Below are 20,340 nucleotides of genomic sequence, written 5' to 3'. Positions count from 1 at the left end.
AATAAGGTCCGTGACACTAGGAAAAACTCATACTTTCAAATGAAAATGTCAACACATGACCTGAGTGAAATAATTAAATAGCATACATATTTCCACACCTCATCTTCTGAGTACAGTAAATTCTTGTACTGAAATCATCTCTCATGGAAAGAACACTTCCCTTCTCACAGGATGTTGAACAATGACCACAGATTAGGGAACTGCTATCACAGTTCCCTAAACATGCAATCTTGTGCACTGATGAACCAATAATACATTACTGGTAGGTCTTTTTAACCACAATAAAGAGAAGATATAAACACCGTACCCACGCAAGAAGCAACAGGTTTCTTTTCACTGTTCCACAGTATCCTAGCATCCCCACGATGATCAGGAAACAGCAAACAGCAATCATGACCGGATGAACTACAGGAAAATAAGTCAAGATGACCGCCTCCTCTACCCTGAAAGAAGAACAATAATGTCATATTATAAATAAATAAAATCAGAATGCACCCAAGACATAGTATAAGACACAACTGACTTGTGTTAATAATCCTTTAAATCATCACACCTCAAAGCCGATGACTGGACTGCTATTTTCAAAATCACTGTGCCATCACCAATTTGTTTGCTTGTTTTACTTTTTGTATTATTTGGTTTAGTTTTTTATACAAGTGGAAGCCTTCCTACCTCAGCTCATTTAAAATATAAGATAGGGATCCTCAGTAAAAGGTCGATCTAATATTAGCTCTGAAGCCTTAACCTGAGGAAACCACATGAGACTTTTCACTATTTCCCAGCTAAGAAGACTCTCCCTACTCTTCTCTGGTCTGGGACTCCAGTGCGCACTTTCTCCCCGACAAATGACCTTTCCCAAAGATGTAAAACTGCCATGGAAAGGGAAGTTGGTCTGTATTAAAAGGAAGGGAGGGGGATGCTTTCTGCTAGAAAACTATGGAAAAAAATGATTAACTAGAGCCCTAACAATGAGAGTAATAGTAAAAATAACAAAAAACGACCATTACTAAGTGCTTACTAAGCTCCATCACATTAAGGACTTTACAGAAATGTATCTCAGTTAATCCTCAGGAAAATTCAGAGAGGTATATAATACAATCCGCATTCAGAGATGAAGAAATTGAGGCTCAGAGAAGTTAAGTAAATTTGCCATCTGTGATGTTAGTGGATTGATCAATCCTTGAAATTGGGTAAGAAAATGACACTTGGGGTTTGGTTTTCATTAGCTCGGGAATGCAAAGGCATGAAGTTGGTGATGATTCTCTTAAGGAATATGCCATCCTTTACACACAAATATGACCCGCTGGCACACTGTCAGGACAAGTGAGTGGTATTACCATAACCAGAAGTGTCCTCTAGAACCAGAGGCACCCCTTAATGGGCATGCTAGAAAATGTAAGTGTCACCACGGGCAGGAAAACCTTCCAAAATATCGTGGAGGAGCACTACCGCCTACACGGCTTAGGGCAAAGTCACTCAGAAACTAGTGTCCGAGGAAACCCTGATGAAAGAAATCAATCATGAATTATAAAGCCTACCTTGTTTCTGCAGTTAAAGTCAGAACATTATTTAGGTAGTCCCTCATCCAAGCAGAAACAGCCAACACGCTGATGGACATTAACTGGTGAGGAAAAAAATACAAACTGATGACCAAGGGTTTATGCACCATGCCCTTCAGGACTCATAATAAAAAATTAAGAATTTTATTTATGTAATCATTATGTTTTTTTCCAAATTACCATTTACCACCTGTTGAAATTTACTATTACTATAAATATCTGCCATTCTGTTTTGTAATTATGTCACAGCCACTAAACAGAATGTCACTAAATAGGATGCAGACAGCTGAACTATTAAATACAATAGTTCAGGACAGGAATTGTATAGAACAACCAAATTATCAAATGTACGAGATGAGCCTAAAACACATCATACGTAAAAGCAAGCAAGCAATTAAATACTACTGATGTTGTCCAAAAAGTCACAGAAGCTAACTTCAAAGGACTTCCATTGGCTAAACTTAAACAATTTGAGCATCAAAGTAATAGTCATAATAATAATAATAATAAATGCAATGGTTTAAAATATCCAATATGCTAAAATCTATGAATTTATAATAATATTTAAATAAAACTCACTGACCAGCTTTAGAAAATGTTGGATATTCAACTCATTATTCAGAAACCTAATAAGAATCCAATATTTATCCAATCTTTCCGATACGAACTAAAGAAAGAACCAAAGATTTTTTTTTTTAATAAATTTATTTATTGGCTGCATTGGGTCTTCATTGCTGTGCACGGGTTTTCTCTAGTTGTGACAATTGGGGGCTACTCTTCATTGCGGTGCGTGGGCTTCTCATTGTGGTGGCTTCTCTTGATGTGGAGCACAGGCTCTAGGCTCTCAGGCTTCAGTAGTTATGGTACTCAGGCTCAGTAGTTGTGGCACACGGGCTTAGTTGCTCTGTGGCAAGTGGGATCTTCCTGGACCAGGGCTCGAACCCATGTCCCCTGCATTGGCAGGCAGATTCTTAACCACTGCACCACCAGGGAAGTCCCAGAACCAAAGATTTAATGAAAGTTTTTATAGACAAATATCTGCTAATATGTATAGAAAGCATGATAGAATATCACTATTTGATAATCTTTTCTGAAATATGCATAATTGTTTTCTTGGCAAAGATCCTCAACAGCTACCAAAATTATCAGGTCAGTGGCTCTCAGTCCTGTCTGTATATCAGAATCACTCAGGACTCTAAAAAAAACTACTGAGCCCAGATCCACCCTGAATCGATTCTTGGAAGTGGGCATCAGAAGTGTGTAAAGGCTCCACAGATGTTCTAATGGGTGGTCAGTCAGCACTGAGAACTACAGCATTAAGTGAAAGGTCAATGGGGGCTTTTAGAATTGAGAGATCGGGCTGACATAAAATACCAGATGCCCTGAAAAATATTAGTATCACAAAAAGAGACAACCAGATACAACGTCTCCCAATGTGATGCAATCGGAAGTATTCAGAGATAACTTTGAGGTAATTTTACCAAAAAATCAAACCTGAATCAAGCCTCCAGCTCTAACTATCAGTTTATAGGAAATACAGGGAACAGACTTAAATTTGTTAAATGCCACCATGGGGATGCAACCAACAAAAGCAAGCATATAAGAAATTTTACAGAGCAAATGATCTGCTTTCTTCAATTAAAAAAGCCGGCAAGTGGAACAAAAAGAAGGAAGGAGAAACTGTTATAAATTAAAGGAGATGTAAGAGATTGTCCAAGGCAATGTTGACCTGGTTTGGATGCTTATTTGTTTATTTTATATATATATATAAATATATATATATATATATATATATACTTAAGCTCTTTATTGGAATATAATTGCTTTGCACTCTTGTACCAGCTTATGAGGTACAACAAAGTGAATCAGCTGTATTTATACACATATCCCCATATCCCCTCCCTCCTGCGACTCCCTCCCACCCTCCCCGTCCCAGCCTTCTAAGGCGTCAGCCAATCATCAAGTTGATCTCCCTGTGTTATACAGCAACTGCCCACTAGCTATCTATTTCACAGTTGCTAGTATATATATGTCTATGCTACTCTCTCACTTCGTCCCAGCTTTCCCTTCACCCCCCGCCCCCCCATCCCCATGTCCTCCCGTCCATTCTCTGCATCTGTGGATGCTTATTGAAATGAAACAACCACAAAGAACCATTTATGAGACAACTGGGGATGTTTTGACATGACTGGATATTTGAAAATATTAAGAAATTATTGTTTATTATTTTAGATATGACAATTGGTGTTACTTTTTTTTAAAGACTCCTTACCTTTTAGAGATACATGCTGAATGGTTTAATAAATAATCACGATGCATGGGGGTTAAGTGGGAAGTGGAGGCTGTGTTGGTACCTGGGATTAATTATACTGTGCTTTCTACTTTTGTATGTTTTAAATTGTCCATAATTTTTTTTAAAAACATTTTTTTTAAACAGCAACTATCTAGAACATTTTCCAAATGAGTCTTCCTGGGAGGCTTTCCTAAAAGCTGAAGGTTAACCCTAAGTTCTGAAGGTCTTTCCTATTTTGATGGAAATATTTCTCAAATGTGCCTTAGACTTATCTTCTTAAGCGCAATATAGTGAATTTCAGCTAATTTGACTTTTAATAATTTCTGGCATCTTCATGAACATTACCATTATGTTACAGGTTTGCTTTAAATGCTGAAATAATGAACATATAAGATAGAAATGAGTCTTTACCGACTCAAGGAGTGGCTGTAAAACATGTTCCCTGGATAAGGGCTCCCAGGTAAGCAGGACACATGGAGCTCTGTGACCTCTTGTACAGCGAAGCATGGCCACCTGCCTGGAAAATCAGCTAATGAATTCATACATGTTCATCCAGTTGCAGACACAGTGGATCCCCCCTTATCCAAAGGGGATATCTTCCAAGAACCCCGGTAGATGCTTGAAACCACAGAGAGTACCAAACCCTGCATATACAATATTTTTCCTATAATAATGGGCAGGTAGCATCTACAGCGTGGACACAGTGGACAAAGGGATGATTCACATCCTGGGCCTGATAGCAGGAGATTTCACCATGCTTCTCAGAACCTCACACAATATAAAACTTATGAATTGTCGGTTTCTGGAATTTTCCATTTAATATATTTGGACCATGGTTGACTTCGGGGAACTGAAACTACAGAAAGTGAAACTGAGGATAAGGGGAATTACTGTATTTACTCAACACCAACCATTCTGCCTTATACTGTCTGTGCTAGAGTCACAGACACAACAACGCATGAAAGAAGCAAGATCTCAGCCTCTGTGGAGCTTCCTGAGGAACACAAGGAAGACATATGTAACCCAGATAGGGACAGACTGGAAGAAGCCACGTGAAGCACAGAAGAGGGAAGTAACCTGTTCAAAGTCTTGCAGGTTCTAAATGGTAGAGCTGGATTCACATCCAGGCCTCCAGCTTTGAAGCTTCAGGGTTAGTCATTAACTGCCTTCCAAGTTTAGAAACAAGAGTTATGTTCTACCAACAGTGAGGAGAGGAGCCTGCATAGCACGGAGGGTTCCTTTAAAAAAGGGGGAGTGGCGGGGCAGGGAGTAGAAGGTAGGTCACCTGTAGTGGTCAGGCTCAGTGGGAATGTCTGAACTACATTCTCTACTGAACAAGGGCTCGGGGCTCAATGTCTTAAAACCAGTTAAGAACCCTGGGACCACAGTTCAGAGGCCAGTTATTGCTACCCTCATTCCTGTTGGGAATGAAGAACAGATCGTAAACCTAAGAGAAGTTCCCCAGTGGGTCAGCCGCAGTGTATTAGCCTCGCTTCTAGCTTCTGTAAACTTGATGCTTTAACATCTGTTCCACATGCTTATGCCGGACACACCTTGGTCTGGACAAACTGATAATATGCCTGAGTCCCCTTGCCTTGGTGCCCTTCCACCCACCCTTGGGAGGAGTCCTTCTCCAGGGGACACAGTTTTCATTTTCAAACAAAACCAACCAATCTGGAGCCCACACTCCCAACCACCGCTTTATTGAGCTCTCTCATTCCAGGCCACTCTACACCTGCCCGAATCACCACAAGGTCCAGATGCCAGACAACTAGGGACAGAGGCTGCTGAAATTATTCAAACTAGCCAATTCAAAGCCTACTTACTCTGCCTTGCCATTTCCTTCTCAAAGAAGCCCCAATAAAAGTACTTGCCCAGTTCCCCTCCCTCCCTACCTTGCGATGGACCCTAATGCTTCCCCTTTTGGCCCCCCATGAGGAGACCTGTACTCTCTCTCCAGATCTGTGAGCGTAACAAACTACGTTTTCAGTGGCAGTTGTCTCCTGATCTGTCGGCTTTACCATACCTCAATAATCACAGAACCTATGACAACACACAGGGCTAGCAAGGGATGGACCATGGACTGCTTGATTAAATCTGAGGCTAAGTGGTCTCCATCTACTTGGCCGTATGTGGTCCTCAAATACCCTAAATGTTTAAGAGGGACAGGAAAGTCTAATGATGCGCTATTTTACTTAATTACCTTAATTCTTTTGCAGTTACAAATAATTCTCTCCTCTCTTTATCATTCTTCAAAATAATACCTGATCTTGATTTCTCCATCCTTTCTCAGAGACTGTTTCACCAATTTTCAACATAGCTCTAAGGCAGGTGTCAGTAAATTATCAGAGACTTCATTTTGTATAATATAGTATCAGCGGTTGTCATATATATAGTACTTCCATTCATAACAAAAATGTCATGTTTTAAAACGGCATATTCCAAAACATTTCTAGTATGGTAGAATGGTTAAGGGCATGGTTTCTGAAGTTATTCTTTCTTTTGTAAACTATGTATTGATCCGCTGCTGTTTGTCAGGGACTGTGTAATGTGCTGGAGATATACGGGTTGGCAATAACAGGCACCATCTTGATTCTATGGTGAAATTTACTAAGTGAAGAGGTCACGCATTAGTTACCTCATCAGAGACATAAATGTGTAACTGCAAACTGTAATAAGTACTAGGAAGGAATAATACAAGTTGCTGTAAGAACTTCTTTTGGGATGACTAGCCTATTCCATGGGGTCAAGGGGACGTCTCCAGACAGCTAAGATTTGAAGGATAATTATCAAGTTCATTAGGGAAAGGGAAGTTGAAAAGAACATTCCAGTCAGAAAGAACAGCAAAGGTCCCAGGATGGAAAGCAGCATGATATGCTCAAAAAAGGGAAACTGGCAGGGGGCAAGAATAGAAAGCCAGGCAGGGGCCAAATCACATGGTCTTAGAGATCATTGTAAGGCATATGGTCTTGACCACAATGACCATGAGAAGCTTCTGAATCAAAAAGCCTTGGTTTGAATCTGAATTCCAGCTCTGCTCCTTTTCATCTATATGACTTTGGGTGTGTCACTTAATCTTTCCTAAGCTTCAGTTTCCTCCCATATACAATGTTATAATAGCAAGTCTGACTTCATAGAGGATTCACAGGATGAAAAAAAGAGTAGGATTGTTTTACATATTATCTATTACTATCACAAGTTACTTCTGCCCTCAGGCTTTCTCTTAATCTTTCTCAGTTTAGGAGACAACTCCTAAATCAGTTCAGAAATGGAATCTTTGGATATTTGAAGGTCTAACACATGGACAGGAAAGGCAGCTCTGGATAGAACTAACTATTGGAGTTCCAATAGCCATTCTCAGTTTTGACATCTCTAAAACTGAACCCATCTTCATTCTCGAAACCAGTGTGTCCCTCCCACTGTTTTTCCTATCTCGGTAAATGGTATAACCAACGCTTCAATCACATCCACTGGCACCTTGGCAGGCAGCCTGAACCTCTCCCTCTTCCTCAGTCCTACATCTAATTACTTTCAAGTCCAATGGATTGTTCCTGCAACACGCCTGGTAAATTCCTCCCCCTTTCCTGCCACTTCTGGCTAGTTCAGGCCCTCAGTCTCTTGCCAGGCAATTATAATCACCTTATAACACAACTCTCCAGCTCACAGATTCCACCTCAAGTCCACCCTTCAGTTAGCTTTAGAAAACACAGATCAAGTTCTTCTGCGATAAAGCTCTAATAGCTGCCCCTTAGCTCCTCCCCCTCTCTCACTTCCAATTTCCCCAACTCTCTCCTAGAGAATAAGTTTAAACTCTACAGCAGGACAAACAGGCCCTCTTCAGTCACTCTTTGACCTATCTCTTCCATTTATTTCCTGCCAGCTACTTCCCACACACATTCTGTCCTCAGATGACAAAAGTCCTGCTTGTGCTTCTCTGATATGCAGACCTCCCAAACCTATGTCTTTGCCCATGCAGTTCTCTCTGCCTGGAATGCGATCCGGCCCCAGCCTTTCCATCTCATGAGCAGAGCAACCTTATCCTTAAAGACCAGCTCAAACATCAGCTAAAGATTTTCTCCCTGCTCCCTCCTTACCCAGAGTCAACACTCTTGTCTAGACTTCACAGAGCAGTTATCTATTGCTTCCTATTTTTACACACCCATGGCACTCGAGGACAGACCACTGCTTCTAGTCCCATCTCACAGTGGCACACCAGGCCCAGTAGTAAGACCTGATACATATTAGATGAATGAATGAGAAAATAATGAAAGGAAAATGATTTCAACTTGCCGGATAAGCTAACTATTGGAGAACTTCAGCAAAATTAGGAGATACTTTAAGAAGAACTGAGCTTTCTATATCTGGAAGTTTTCCAGTAGAGATGCTTGCTGAATTACATGATCAAAGATTTATATATCAGGTCAGAAGCTGGCTTAAGTGTTCTCAAAAGTCCTTAAACTACAAATGTTGCATTCTACTTGGCCCTGCTTTTTTTTCACTGTAGTTACCCAAGCTGTGCGTAGAACATCAGTTGAAATAAATAATGGCAACACAAAGCTTTATCTCATAGGAAACAAGCAATTCTGAAAATAAACTGCTTTTTATTATGACATTACTTCCAGCCGCATTAAATGTCTGAGAACAGTTCAATTCTCAAAGAGTGATTTTACTCACTGTTGAGAAAATAATAACAGAAACAACAAATACAGTACATGCTATAGCAAGAAACTAAGCTAAATGAGACAAGGTCACCTCAATAACCAATCCTGATGTTATTAAATCTAGAAGGACAAATTATGCAAGCAATTCAGGACTCCTTACTAATAATGGTATTTTCTACTAATTTTCCAAATTAAAATAAAATAATTCTCCAACTGTCCTTCATGATGATTAAATTACTAGGACACTGTAGTCAACCCATGTACCTAGGTTTATAGCTCCTTACATCTTCTCCAATATTGCAAAATATTACCTGCAGTTCAAGGAAATATTTAGAAAATAGCACAAAGATTACTTTAGAGAAATATATTTAACATACTACTTGGCAGGACCTTTTGCCACATCTGTCTTGCAAAAACATTTAGAAAATGCTAGCTCTCAAAAAATATTTATAAAAATGAACTTTGCTGTGTTGCAGATATATTTTGGTTTTGCTTGAATCTAATCATGTTAAAAAAAACAAAAACAAGAATCAAGTTGTTTCCTAAACCAGAATTTATTATGAAATGTATACCTAGAGTTTCCACCAAGTAAGGTCACAGTCAAAAAACAGACGTTTACAACCTTCAACTGTCTGGCATATATAATATATAGTCTCATATAAGGTGACAATAACACCAATCATTTCTGCTCAAGACAGACAGATGTCTAAAGCCACCCACCTAAACTTTTCTTTTTATGTCAAATCTGTTAGCAAAGAGCAGAATGCGGAAGAGAGACCAGGAACTTAGTTCCATTTCTGTCTCTACAGAGAACTTAGGCAAGTAATTCAAGCTTTTAGAAACTCTGTTAGCACATATTGAAAATGGAGAAGTTGAACTAGGTGCTTTTAAAATTCCCTTCTTTTCTTAAAAAACAAAAGGATTCCAATTGTTACTTATTAAAATGTAAAGGTAAATCAATTTTTGATAATTTGGAGGCTGGCAGCCCAAGGCAAGTACTCCAGGAACATGTCTGCTTCATGTTCCCAAGCCTGTTCCCATTCACCTTTTAATCACTTCATGCCTCAACCAGCTTGCCTTCTAGTGGTGGGGAGCAGAAAAGAGAGCAAACACATCAGTCTACTGGCAAATGCTGTGAAAGCACGGGCACTGTAAATGATAGCTGAAACGAATTCTGGCAATTACTTGTGAGTATCATTTAAGCATGAACATCTACTAATTAGGGCTGAATAAATCAATAGCACCTTGGAGCTGTGCTGACTAATAGTTTTTATAGATCATGTTGCCCTGCAGACAGGGTGACCATACATCCCACTCTGACCAGGACGGTTCCTCTTCAAGCCTCTGTTGTCCTGGCATCATTGTTAATAGAAACAACCCCTTTACCTTCACTCTCAAAATTGTCCTGATTTCCACAATAAATGATCTGGTCACCCTACAGGCACTGCAGGCGAAAGAAGGGTGAAAGGCCTCATTCTACACTGTAGTTTCTGCGCAGCCCAGGAGTCCAGCTTGTGACTGTTCTGAGTGGGGACGATGCGTGAGGGGCCTGCGACTCCAGCTGGCAGCAGAGCTGTGCCCCAAAGAAGCCTCCAGGCCCCTCTCCTCGAAACGCTTCCTTAAGAAGCATGCAGTGGCCTGTCTTTGCTCAGCTAAGCCAACTGCATAAAAAAAGTGTATTAGCTTTGCCCCTGAGACTGAAGTTTATTTAATGTTTATTTTTAAAAAGCACTCACATTTCTCGGAGGGCTCTCCCTTATTCCTTAGGAAGAGTTAAAGTAAACTGTACTGCCTTTCATAGCACAAAGTTGGGGGCAGGCGGAGCATCACTTTAAGAAGTAGTATTTTAATATGACTATATAAATGTTGTGTGAATGCAAACACCCACTTGGCAAGAACCTCTTTAGGGTCTGCATGGGTCAAACACCTAAGGTTCACTACAGAAAGCCAGAGAAAAAGAAACAGAGCATTGAGCTTTCTGTTTTTTCATCTAGCTTGCATATATCCTAAATGTGTGAACCAGATTTCCTGTCTACTTTTTTAGGTTTTCTTTTATAAGCTTCTTTTCATATTTCATTGAGGGCAGTTCGTCTCTCTTGCTACTATCTTTGGTAATGGTAAGTGAAAGACAATGGCTCTTATCTGCTGGTGAGAAAAGAGAGTTTAAAACTACAGATGGGATATTCTACTTCGAGAAAATAATAAACAAACATAGGTGATGAATGTTAAGTGTTCACCAATTTCAGGAATTTCCAAAAAGAACTATATGTATCCATATTTCCAATAGCAGAAAATTATCAACTAAGAATGGCAAACACTCATATCATAAAGCCACAGAAGTTGTCTTTAAAATGGAGGAAAGCTTTCATTTATGAAATAACATGGCACTTAAAGAGTAAAAGTGTGATACATTTGAAGTAAAAATAATCCATTTCCTTGCTCCATCGTGGCCAGAACGTGAATCATGGTCTCAAAAGAGCTCTCAGGGCAGTTTACTCACGTGCACTGTGTCTCATGTGCCTTTTTCCATTACAAACCTACAAAACTCATGACAAACCTCGAAGGTCCGGTATCTATCCGCCAACCCCAGCAGAGCTGAACTGGGATCATGCTTCTTTACAAGTGAAAGAGCCACCTCAACAGATGGTAAATCAAGGTGACCAGATGCACAGCAATGAAAGACTGCAGTGCATTTGTGATCTCGAATATTAAGTGGGTTGTTTCCTCTTAGACAGGTCTATACCTCCCACTTAAAACATTTAATAAGCAAGATATACTTTTTTAGTGAAAAAAAAAAATTCACTGTGTGATAGTCAACTCCCAGAAAAGAAAAACAAAACTGGTCCTCAGTGTTTTTCCAAATAAGACTTTTTTTTTTCTTTCGCTAAAATCCTCACTTGGTAGAGAAGGGGAGAAAACACCAGTATAGTAGAAGTAGATAAGGAAAAGTCTATGTTAAATGCTAGGTGAAGAGTAAAAGGATACAGACTTTGATCCCATAGGTAATGAGGGCAGTTGTCTCAATCCCACAAAACTAGAGCCAGAACAATCGCCCTCTCCATACTCAGGATGAACGCAGGTTCACAGCACACTGGTTTGTTCTGCTTCTAATTCCGGTAAGAACTAAAAGCAAGGACTAAAGCCTTGCTCCTCCAGGTGGGGCACTCAGATCAGCAGCATGGCCCTCACAGAGAAGCTTTTTAGAACTGCAGCCTCTCAGGCCCAACCCCCGACATACTGAGTCAGAATCTGCATTTTAACAAGATGCCCAGGTGATTCGTATGCATGTGGAGGTTGGTGAAGCACTGCTCTAGCAGACTTGGAATGAGCAGGCGGACAGCTAATCCCTTCCTACTGAGGAGGTTTACTTCTCTGCTGCAAATAAATTCACCACCATTTCCAATAGTACAACTTCTGCTGCACTTAGAGAAGAAAAAAAAGAGGACTTTGAATCCCTGTTCTGCTACTTACTAGCAAGTTAACAAACTTCTCTGAGTAACTTCTCTTTACCACTCCCCACAGCCCCCCATTTTCCAGGGCTGTTTTGAGAATTAGATGAGAGAGCAGTAAGGATGCCCAGGAATATGTGAGGCACAAGTAAGGAAATAAAGGATCACTTAACATTGAAAGAATAATGCCAATGTCCCCAAAGTTAGCATACACATTTCATACAATTCCAACAAAACTCCCGACAGATATTTTAATTGTACAAAATAATCTTAAAGTCCATACGGAAAAAGAAACCTTATTCAAGACAAGAAAGGCAAGGGCTTTAAAAGAACAGAAAAATAAAAAAAGAATATATAAAATTCTAGAGAAAAATTCCATTGAAAACAACATATAAAAATTTGTTTATATAAAGTGATGCTCAAGCTCACTGATAGTGGTGGGGGGGGCGAAAAATAAAGTAACAACCTTGCAGACTGGCAAAAATTTAAAAGTGTCATAACACCAATGAGATGGTAGCAAATACTGATGTACATATAATGAGGTGTATTGGTGCTTTTATTTCTAGGGGATAGATTCCCAGCACAGGATTACTGGGTCGAAAGAATGCAGGAGTGGTCGCAACAGGAGCAGTATTAATCATAACAATAACTACTATTACTACTACAAGGATTCCTTTGACTCAGCAATCATCTGCTAGTAATCTACTTATCATAGCAGACTATTAGCATCATTACTGTAGTAGTAGCAATGACTGCAGGTACTACAGCTATACTATGGCTACTGCTACTACATAGATAGCACTTACTAGGTGCCCCTGTTCAAGCACTTTACGTATATTGACTCTAACCCCCTCAAGGACTCTAAAAAATAGGAACTACCATTTGTATTTTGCAGACTAGGAAACTGAGACACAATGTGCCCGACAAACATAGTAAGAATTACATAAATGTTAGCTTATTTTGTTGTCACCATTATATATCCTCTGACATAGCAATCCCACTCCTGCAACTCTAACCAAATGAGAAAAACAACCTAACAAAAAATACCATGAATGGATATATGAATGTACATGAAAGGGTATATGTGGATGGGTGTGAGTAAATACATCTTTGTAAGAAATAAAGAAAAATACAGAGGGATGGCACACTAGGCAGTAAACAAGGATTATTTTGTTGGTGGGGAGATGAGATTTGGAGAAGAGGAGGACTGGAGAAAGGGGGAAGCAATGTTAATACATCAGAACAAAGTGAGAATGTTGAAGTACAGGATAACAACAAAGAAATAACATTTTACATTCTTTGGGGACACAGAGAGCCCTGGAGGAGTTTAAGGAATAGGCATTTTTAAGCAAATTTCATTACTCAGAAGAGTTATATTTTTGTTAAATGACTTGGGTTCCTCTCCATACACACACACACATAATACAAATTATTGAAAAAATTTCCAAAACATTCTTTGTTGAGCAAAAAAGTCCTAGTAATCCCAAGGTTTGAACGCAGTCATCTTCCATGTAAAGGCACTGTCTGGGGGCAAGAAAGCTGAGTTCTGCTCCCAGCACTGTCGCCATTGCGCTATTTGACCCTTGGATTCCAGTCCCTAACCTACACTTAGTTTTCTCATTCCCAAAGGAAATTCAACCAGATCATCTTAAATCCCCTTTTAGTTATAAAAATGTGATGATTCTGTAATTAAAAACAATAAAGTAGAAAAGTGAAAAACTAGTAAACAGGAGTGGCATAATTATTAGACACTTTAAAGAAACTAAGTTCCAAATCTTAATCCCTTATAGCTAAGCAGGTAATTCAACTCACTTAAAACTGTACATTTTTAGAATTAAAAACTACAATGAGATCAATGAGGTATTTTACATTTCCAAGTGGTGAATATAACTACTCAATGCTTTAAGTGTCATGCTGAGAAAAAGATATTGCCATTTTAGATATCTTTCAGATTACTTGTTGAAGTAAGGCTTAATTTGTCACCTTAAAATAGAGCCATCCATAAGAAGTAGTTCAACCCAAATGACATCCTCTAGAGAGAGACCACATGTCACAAGCCTACAAAAAAAGCTGGTAAATGCCATCTGGTGAGCCAAACAAATAAATTACTCATTAAAAATTCTAACAGAACATTTTGAATATAAATTATTAATAGAACACAAATTTGGCAACAACAAAAAAAATTAACTGCCTAAGCATGACAGCTTCCTGAAGCAACATTCAACGTTTTAATTTTTATAGTTTCCTCATACGTTTTATAAATAACAATGTGATTATTAATAACACTTAATGAAAATTTATGCCTGGGTGCAAAGCATAAAAAGTCACTAACTCATAGGGCATAAAGATTTCCATGAGCTTGTTAAATTTTATGTATTCTATTTCCTTAAATGGTTATGGGATTTTCCAAAAGCAAACACAAAATTCCTTAAAGCTTTGCCAACATAGAAATAGTTACATGAAAACCACCTTTTCAGACTATATGGAATCTCCCAGAAAAATCTACTTAGTCTTTTGATAGGATATCTGGGTATGAATTCCTAGGAAAACACACTAAGACTTCTTGCCCCAACCAGATTTTATAGGATGACGTTAAGGAAACAATTTATGGCTTGCACAGTTATCAGAAATTCCTGAAAACAAGCAGTCCCCTAAGTAGTATGTCAAAATTTTCTTATCTACAAGCACAAGCACGTGCATTTATTTATATCCCTAGATTAACTTCAAGTCTAATTTTACTGCCACTAGTATCCAGGGGTGGATTTCTTTTTTCTAATTACAAATGGAACTTGAGCTGGATCAAAGGCATTTTAAGGTCAAAATTTACTTCTCTGAAAAATAGAGGGTGTGATCCCATGTAATTAATTAACGCTTAGCCATGCCCTTTGGCGCATTATGTGGTGGCTGGAGGAAAGCGAGTCCAGCCGTGCCCACCTGTTGTGCAATGGACTGTCTGACTTACCCAAAAGAGCAGATTGAGCGCGTAGAGTAGGCAGCGTAAGCACCTCACAGAATCTTCTCTGGCCATTGTGAGCCCCGGGAGGGAGAAGCCCCATCCTTTCACCACATCCTACCCCCACGGGCAAAACAGCAGCGATCTGCGGAGGGCGGGGGAGAACAGGAGACTTCTCACCACCGCGCTCCCCGCGCCCAGCCCATCCCTCCTCTGCCAGCCCTCAGCTGGGTCCAGGGTCTGCTCCGAAGCCTAGTTCATTCGAGACATCGCTTCATCGAAGATCATTTGTTAAAGTTATAATAGTAAGCTAAACTCCCCAAAGTTCCAAACCGTCTTCATATAACACCTGCTGGGAAGAGAAAAGACTGTCCCCCCGGATGAATGAAGGCGCGCAGTAAACTTGGGTTCTCAGGGGACACGCGGCGGTGTCCTCTGAATTCTGATGAGACGCTCTTTAAAACCTCCCTCAGTCCACGCCCCTCCTCGGGGACAGCTCTGCTCAGAACTGTCCCGAAGGTTGGAAACCACACTACCCCCGGAGATGTCACAGACGCCGCCGGCGACACGGAAGGTGCGAGTGTCCCTCTCATTGGGACAGTTTCTGGGCCCCCCCCCCCCTCCGCGCCCCCTTCCCACCCCGCAGCTCTAGTGTGAGCGCGGGGCACTGGAGGGGGTGCAGCGCTGAGCTGGGATTCCGCCCCGCGACTAGGGTTTCTCTGGGAGAACGTGAGAAATGATGTTTCGGCCCCGGAATGATGGATTAGCCGGGGGCGGGGGGGCGGGGAAGGGCGCAGGGGAATTAGGGCCGGTGCAGCTGTGCAGACGCCGGGTTAGTCATTCACGTCCCCCTCCCCCGGCCCCGGCTCTGGCCGCGACCCCGCGCTCCCAGCCGCCGCAGGAGCACAAAGCCCAGCGCGGTCAGCCGCCCCGCCACCCGGGCGCGCGCCCCCGGCAGGGCGCGCGGGGAAGCGCGGGCGGCGGGGAGCCCCGAAGCCAGGCTCTAAGTAGTTTAGCACACAGCGCCCGGGGCAGCCGCCGGCGGGCGGGCGGGACAGCGGGCAGGAAGGACGAGAGACGCGCGGCCACTCACCGTCGGCGCTGGGCTCCGCGTCCCGATCCCGCGGGGGGACAGGCGGGGACGCACGGCGGGGGCTCATCGGAGCAGGGACGCTCCTCCCGGAGAGCCGCAGGGCTGCATGGGCTCACGCTGGAGACGCTTCCTTCTCTTCCTCTCCCCCCGCCGCCGCCGCCGTCGCCGCCGCCTCCTGGGAAAAAGGAAAAAAAAAAAAAAAAAGTCCTGGGCAGCAGTTGCTGGAAAGTCTCTGCTAAGCCACCTCCCAGCGCCGCTGTCCCTCCCAAGTCCTCGCCAAGTCCGGACGAGGCAGCGGCGGCAGCCAGGGCCAGCTGCACAAACTCTCAGCGCATGCTCGGGCCGCCTGCTGCCGGGGTTGGATCCTGGTGGGTGTTTCTTGTCCCCTCAATTGGCGTGAGCCCCCGCAGGGACGCCTCACCTCTGCAAGGGTCAGAGGGAGATAAAACCTCGGGACTTTGGAAGAGTCCGCGCAGCAAGACCTTTTAAAATGGTGGTGTCGGAGGAGGGGAGGCTGGGTTATAACCATAGGGAAACAGGCTTTTATTATATGAAAATATTTGTGTTTGAGAAGGGGGGTGAAGGAGTGGCCCAACTCCATTCCTGCAATGAGAAACTAGTTTTCACAACCTTTCTAGAACCACCTCCTGTGATTTGTCACTGACAAGGTGCCCCATGCTCCTTCTTATTGCTTTGTTGCCCTCCCTGATTTAAAAAAAACAGTCTTTCTCACTTCCATGGTGCACTAATAGCATTTACTACACCCCAGGGTCGTTATGCGGCGATCTGACACCCAGAATAGGAAGAACAGGTATAACTCTTTCACAAGTAATGCAAAGTTTCCAAAATTTTCACCCAATAGCATTGTTTGAGTTTTAACTGTGATTTTATCTTGAATTGTTATATAGTAATGGGTTTTGAATTTTCTTAGCTAGAAATTCAGGAAGTATTACTACTAGGAGACTGTCCTTCCAAAAGTACCTTCACTTTTGAAAGTAAGAAGTTTCACATTTAAAATATGATCAAATTTTGATGTCTTATGCCTTGTGATAGCCCACATTTCTGATTACGTCTGTGCACATTGTGTGGCAAATAAAGCTTCACTAACAAATGCGAATTACCTAAAATATAAGCAACACCTTTGAGAAAACCTAGTAATAGGAGTCCTTCTTAAATTTCCTTGGGGGGAAAAATGGAGTCCTGTGTCCTCTACCACCTATCTAGTGTCAGTTGCTACTTGACCAGGGTGATGAAGAGACACACACTCTCATTTGGATAGAAGTAAAATTAAGACCTAAAGGGAACTTGAGTGTCCTGAGTTATGGGAGGAAAAGTCTTGGCAAGCAAGTCACTACCTGTGTGTAAGGCAGCAAGCTCCAAAGAGCACAAAGACAGCCATCCACTCCAAATACCAAGAGAAATGTCCAGTCATCCATCAGATGTCCCTAACTCTGGCAAGAGAGTATCTTCTGGAGTCATAGAGAAGAGCAAAGAAACCCACTTTTATCCTCAGTTACTGCTCAAATGAGGGTGTGTGCCAGTTACAAGCAGAGGGCTGCTGAAACCACCTACCATCTGAATGCTGTTGGTACCACACATCCCTCTGAGTGACAGAAACATCCCCACATTGAGGGGAGTCTATGACTGCCATTAAAACTGACAGAAAGAGTGCGAATCATCCCCAGATCTCTGAACAGAGATCCTCTTCTATTTCTAGAAAGTAGTGAAGTACCTTTGAATTCATAAACCTATAAGGGCCCTAGAATAATAAAATTTTGGAGGAAGATGCTTTAGAAGTACATATCCCATCCCCACCCTCACCCACTTTTAGTAAATGAGGAATATAGAACCAAGAGAAGTTAAAAAAATTTGCTCAAAGTTACACCTCTAGTTATATCAGATTCCAAGCTGAAATCCAGAATCATACTCTCTAACTAGTTCAGTGATTCTCAGAATTACTGTATACTAGAACCACTTAGGGATTTTGGACAAATCCTAACACTCAGGCTGTAAGCCACACCAATTAAATTGGAATCTCTGCAGATGTGGCCTGGACATCCAGATTTTCAGAGTTTGCAAGGTAATTCTAATCTGCAGCAAAGTTTGAAAACCACTGCAATTAACCCTTTACAGACCCCTGAAAACTAGCAAAGGAGTTTCTTCAGGTTTAGTTGGATCAAATCCCTCCCCTGTGAATTGGTACCTGGGATTATTCCTATGTTATAAATTAAGAAGAAAACAGAGCTGCAGTCACTGTTCTAATATTCCTGAAGAATGGTTTATCAAAGTCTGTGAATCAACATCTCAGCAGAGGAGACCTCACCACATTTGAGGCACTGCAGAACTGGGTACTTTTAATAGCTTAAACCTGACCGTACCTTCCTGTAACTGGTACCACTCAACTCTAGTTCTTCTGCTTTTTGGAATCCACAGCACAAGCAATCCTTCTCCCATCTGACAGCCCTTCAGCTCCTTGAGGGCAGCTGCTAGTCTCTCCCACTCCAAGTCTTCTCTTCTCCAGGATCATAGAAGTACAGGAAGACTTGACATCACAGCTGTCATTCTATCGGTTTTATATTTTTGTCTCTGAGAATAATGTTTTTCTGCACAAAGGTTGGATAGAAAAATCCCAAAATGGGCATGACAGTTTGAAGGTAGAATAACACATTAGGAAGGTGGGATGGTCTGTTCCTTGCCCTTGAAGTAGGAACCCAGTTCTCTGGCTGTGTGTGCGTCACTCAGTACCTTTGAGTGTGTGGCCACATGCTGAAGATACTAAGACTAAGATGGGTTCCTGTCCTTCAAGAAAAGGCAAAACTCTTCAGCTTAGAAAACAATAGCAGCTACTATTTACAACTAATCTCATGTGTGTCACTCCTACCGTGAGGAGTAAAACTCAGCTAGCTAAGCAGTAATGTAATACAAGTTCTTCACTCCACAAGGCAGTTCATTTGTCCACATCTTATTGCCCTCATTCTGCTCAAGTTGTGCAGGGGGAAGGAGCCATTTGGTAGGATGACTGAATTTCTATTGCGTCTTAGTATAATACCCTTACAGTACACCTGCGGCAGTTCTTCACAATCAATACAGGAAAGAGACCTAATATGTTTTGAGAAGTATTATGTGTCTGACATAATAGGTGCCTCCCATAAACTGTCTTATTAATTCCGCATAATGACACAGTTGGATACTGAGACTCAGAGAGTTGATTTCTCCAGGGCCATACTGGTAGTAAGAAAAGAAAGTGAGATTCTAAGATTGGTCTCTTTCCACTGTTAATCTGCGTTACAATAATATTTCAAATCTGGGTGGGAATTCACTGACAAGCCTCAAGAATAAAAACATTCTAGGCATTTTTTATTACTTCTTGAGCATATGAGGCTGAATTTCAAATATGTATACTCAAACTATGACTGGCGAATCTACTTTAATCTTTTGCTTCTGAAAGAGTATACTCAGTAGGACCTGAGAAAAGCCTTCCAGCACTGAGTTTGGTAGACTTTACTCAACTACAAGCTTAAGGTTGGCAAATAAAATACAGGATGCCCATTTAGATTTGCATTTCAGATCAACAACCAATAATTTTTCAGCATAAAGATGTTCCAAATATTACAGTGGACAAGTATCACATCGGACATACACATACTAAAAAATTATTCATTGTTTACCTGAAATTCAAATTTAACTGTGCATCCTACATTTTAATTTGCTAATTCTGACAATCCTATGCAAACTAGAAAATTCATCTCAAAGTACCACAATAATAAGGATATAAGTAAACATAATATTTCACGTAACAATACATCCAAAAATAGCAATCCATCCAGTCACCAATGACATCAAGAAATCAGTTCTTTTCCCACCTTGCTCTTCTGATATACACAGTGTGACAGCTAATGTCCTTGGGCTACATCTTATACTCACAAGAGAACTGTGTAAATCCAGGCACTATGTACAGTTATCACTTCTTCTAGAGAAGGAAAAATCCATTCCCACCTCTGAATCTCCCTTATGATCAAGGAAACCTCTCCCAGAAGTTTAGCAGCAGGTTATCCACTGTGGTACATTAGCTAGACCCCTGTCACATACTGATGTATGCATGGATTATTGGCAAGGCTATGGGTTAGGCATGACTGGTTTAAAGCAATCAGGACGCCTTCCCTGTGCCTGGGGCAACTCTTCTCTGAAGCATATGGCCAGACAGAGGAGGGCAGATAACTGAAAATAAACAGATGTTGTTTGAACTTAAGGGTGGAGAAAAAAATGGGTGCTGTCGTCTTCTCTCCTGTTCACTGCTGAAACGACCCAGCTCTCAGCCAACAATTTCTGCAG

General features: G+C 41.3%; 1 protein-coding gene across 1 annotated transcript in view; it reads right to left on the bottom strand.

Annotated features, from left to right (window-relative positions):
* The window catches only part of TSPAN12 (tetraspanin 12), a 70,604-nt gene extending 54,421 nt beyond the window's left edge, over positions 1-16,183 (bottom strand). Inside the window, exons 1-4 of the mRNA XM_057733958.1 lie at positions 16,009-16,183; positions 14,925-15,060; positions 1,539-1,621; positions 308-443 (exon numbers count right to left, since the gene is read on the bottom strand). Of these exons, the coding sequence (XP_057589941.1) occupies positions 308-443; positions 1,539-1,621; positions 14,925-14,990 (285 nt within the window). The 5' untranslated portion in view covers positions 14,991-15,060; positions 16,009-16,183. The remainder of the gene's footprint in view (positions 1-307; positions 444-1,538; positions 1,622-14,924; positions 15,061-16,008) is intronic.
* Positions 16,184-20,340: the final 4,157 nt, after the last annotated feature.

This window comes from Hippopotamus amphibius, chromosome 4 (genome assembly GCF_030028045.1).
Source record: "Hippopotamus amphibius kiboko isolate mHipAmp2 chromosome 4, mHipAmp2.hap2, whole genome shotgun sequence".
Classification (NCBI taxonomy): Eukaryota; Metazoa; Chordata; class Mammalia; order Artiodactyla; family Hippopotamidae; genus Hippopotamus; species Hippopotamus amphibius.
Note: the sequence above shows the minus strand (reverse complement) of the source record. Positions and strands in the feature narration are given on the sequence as shown.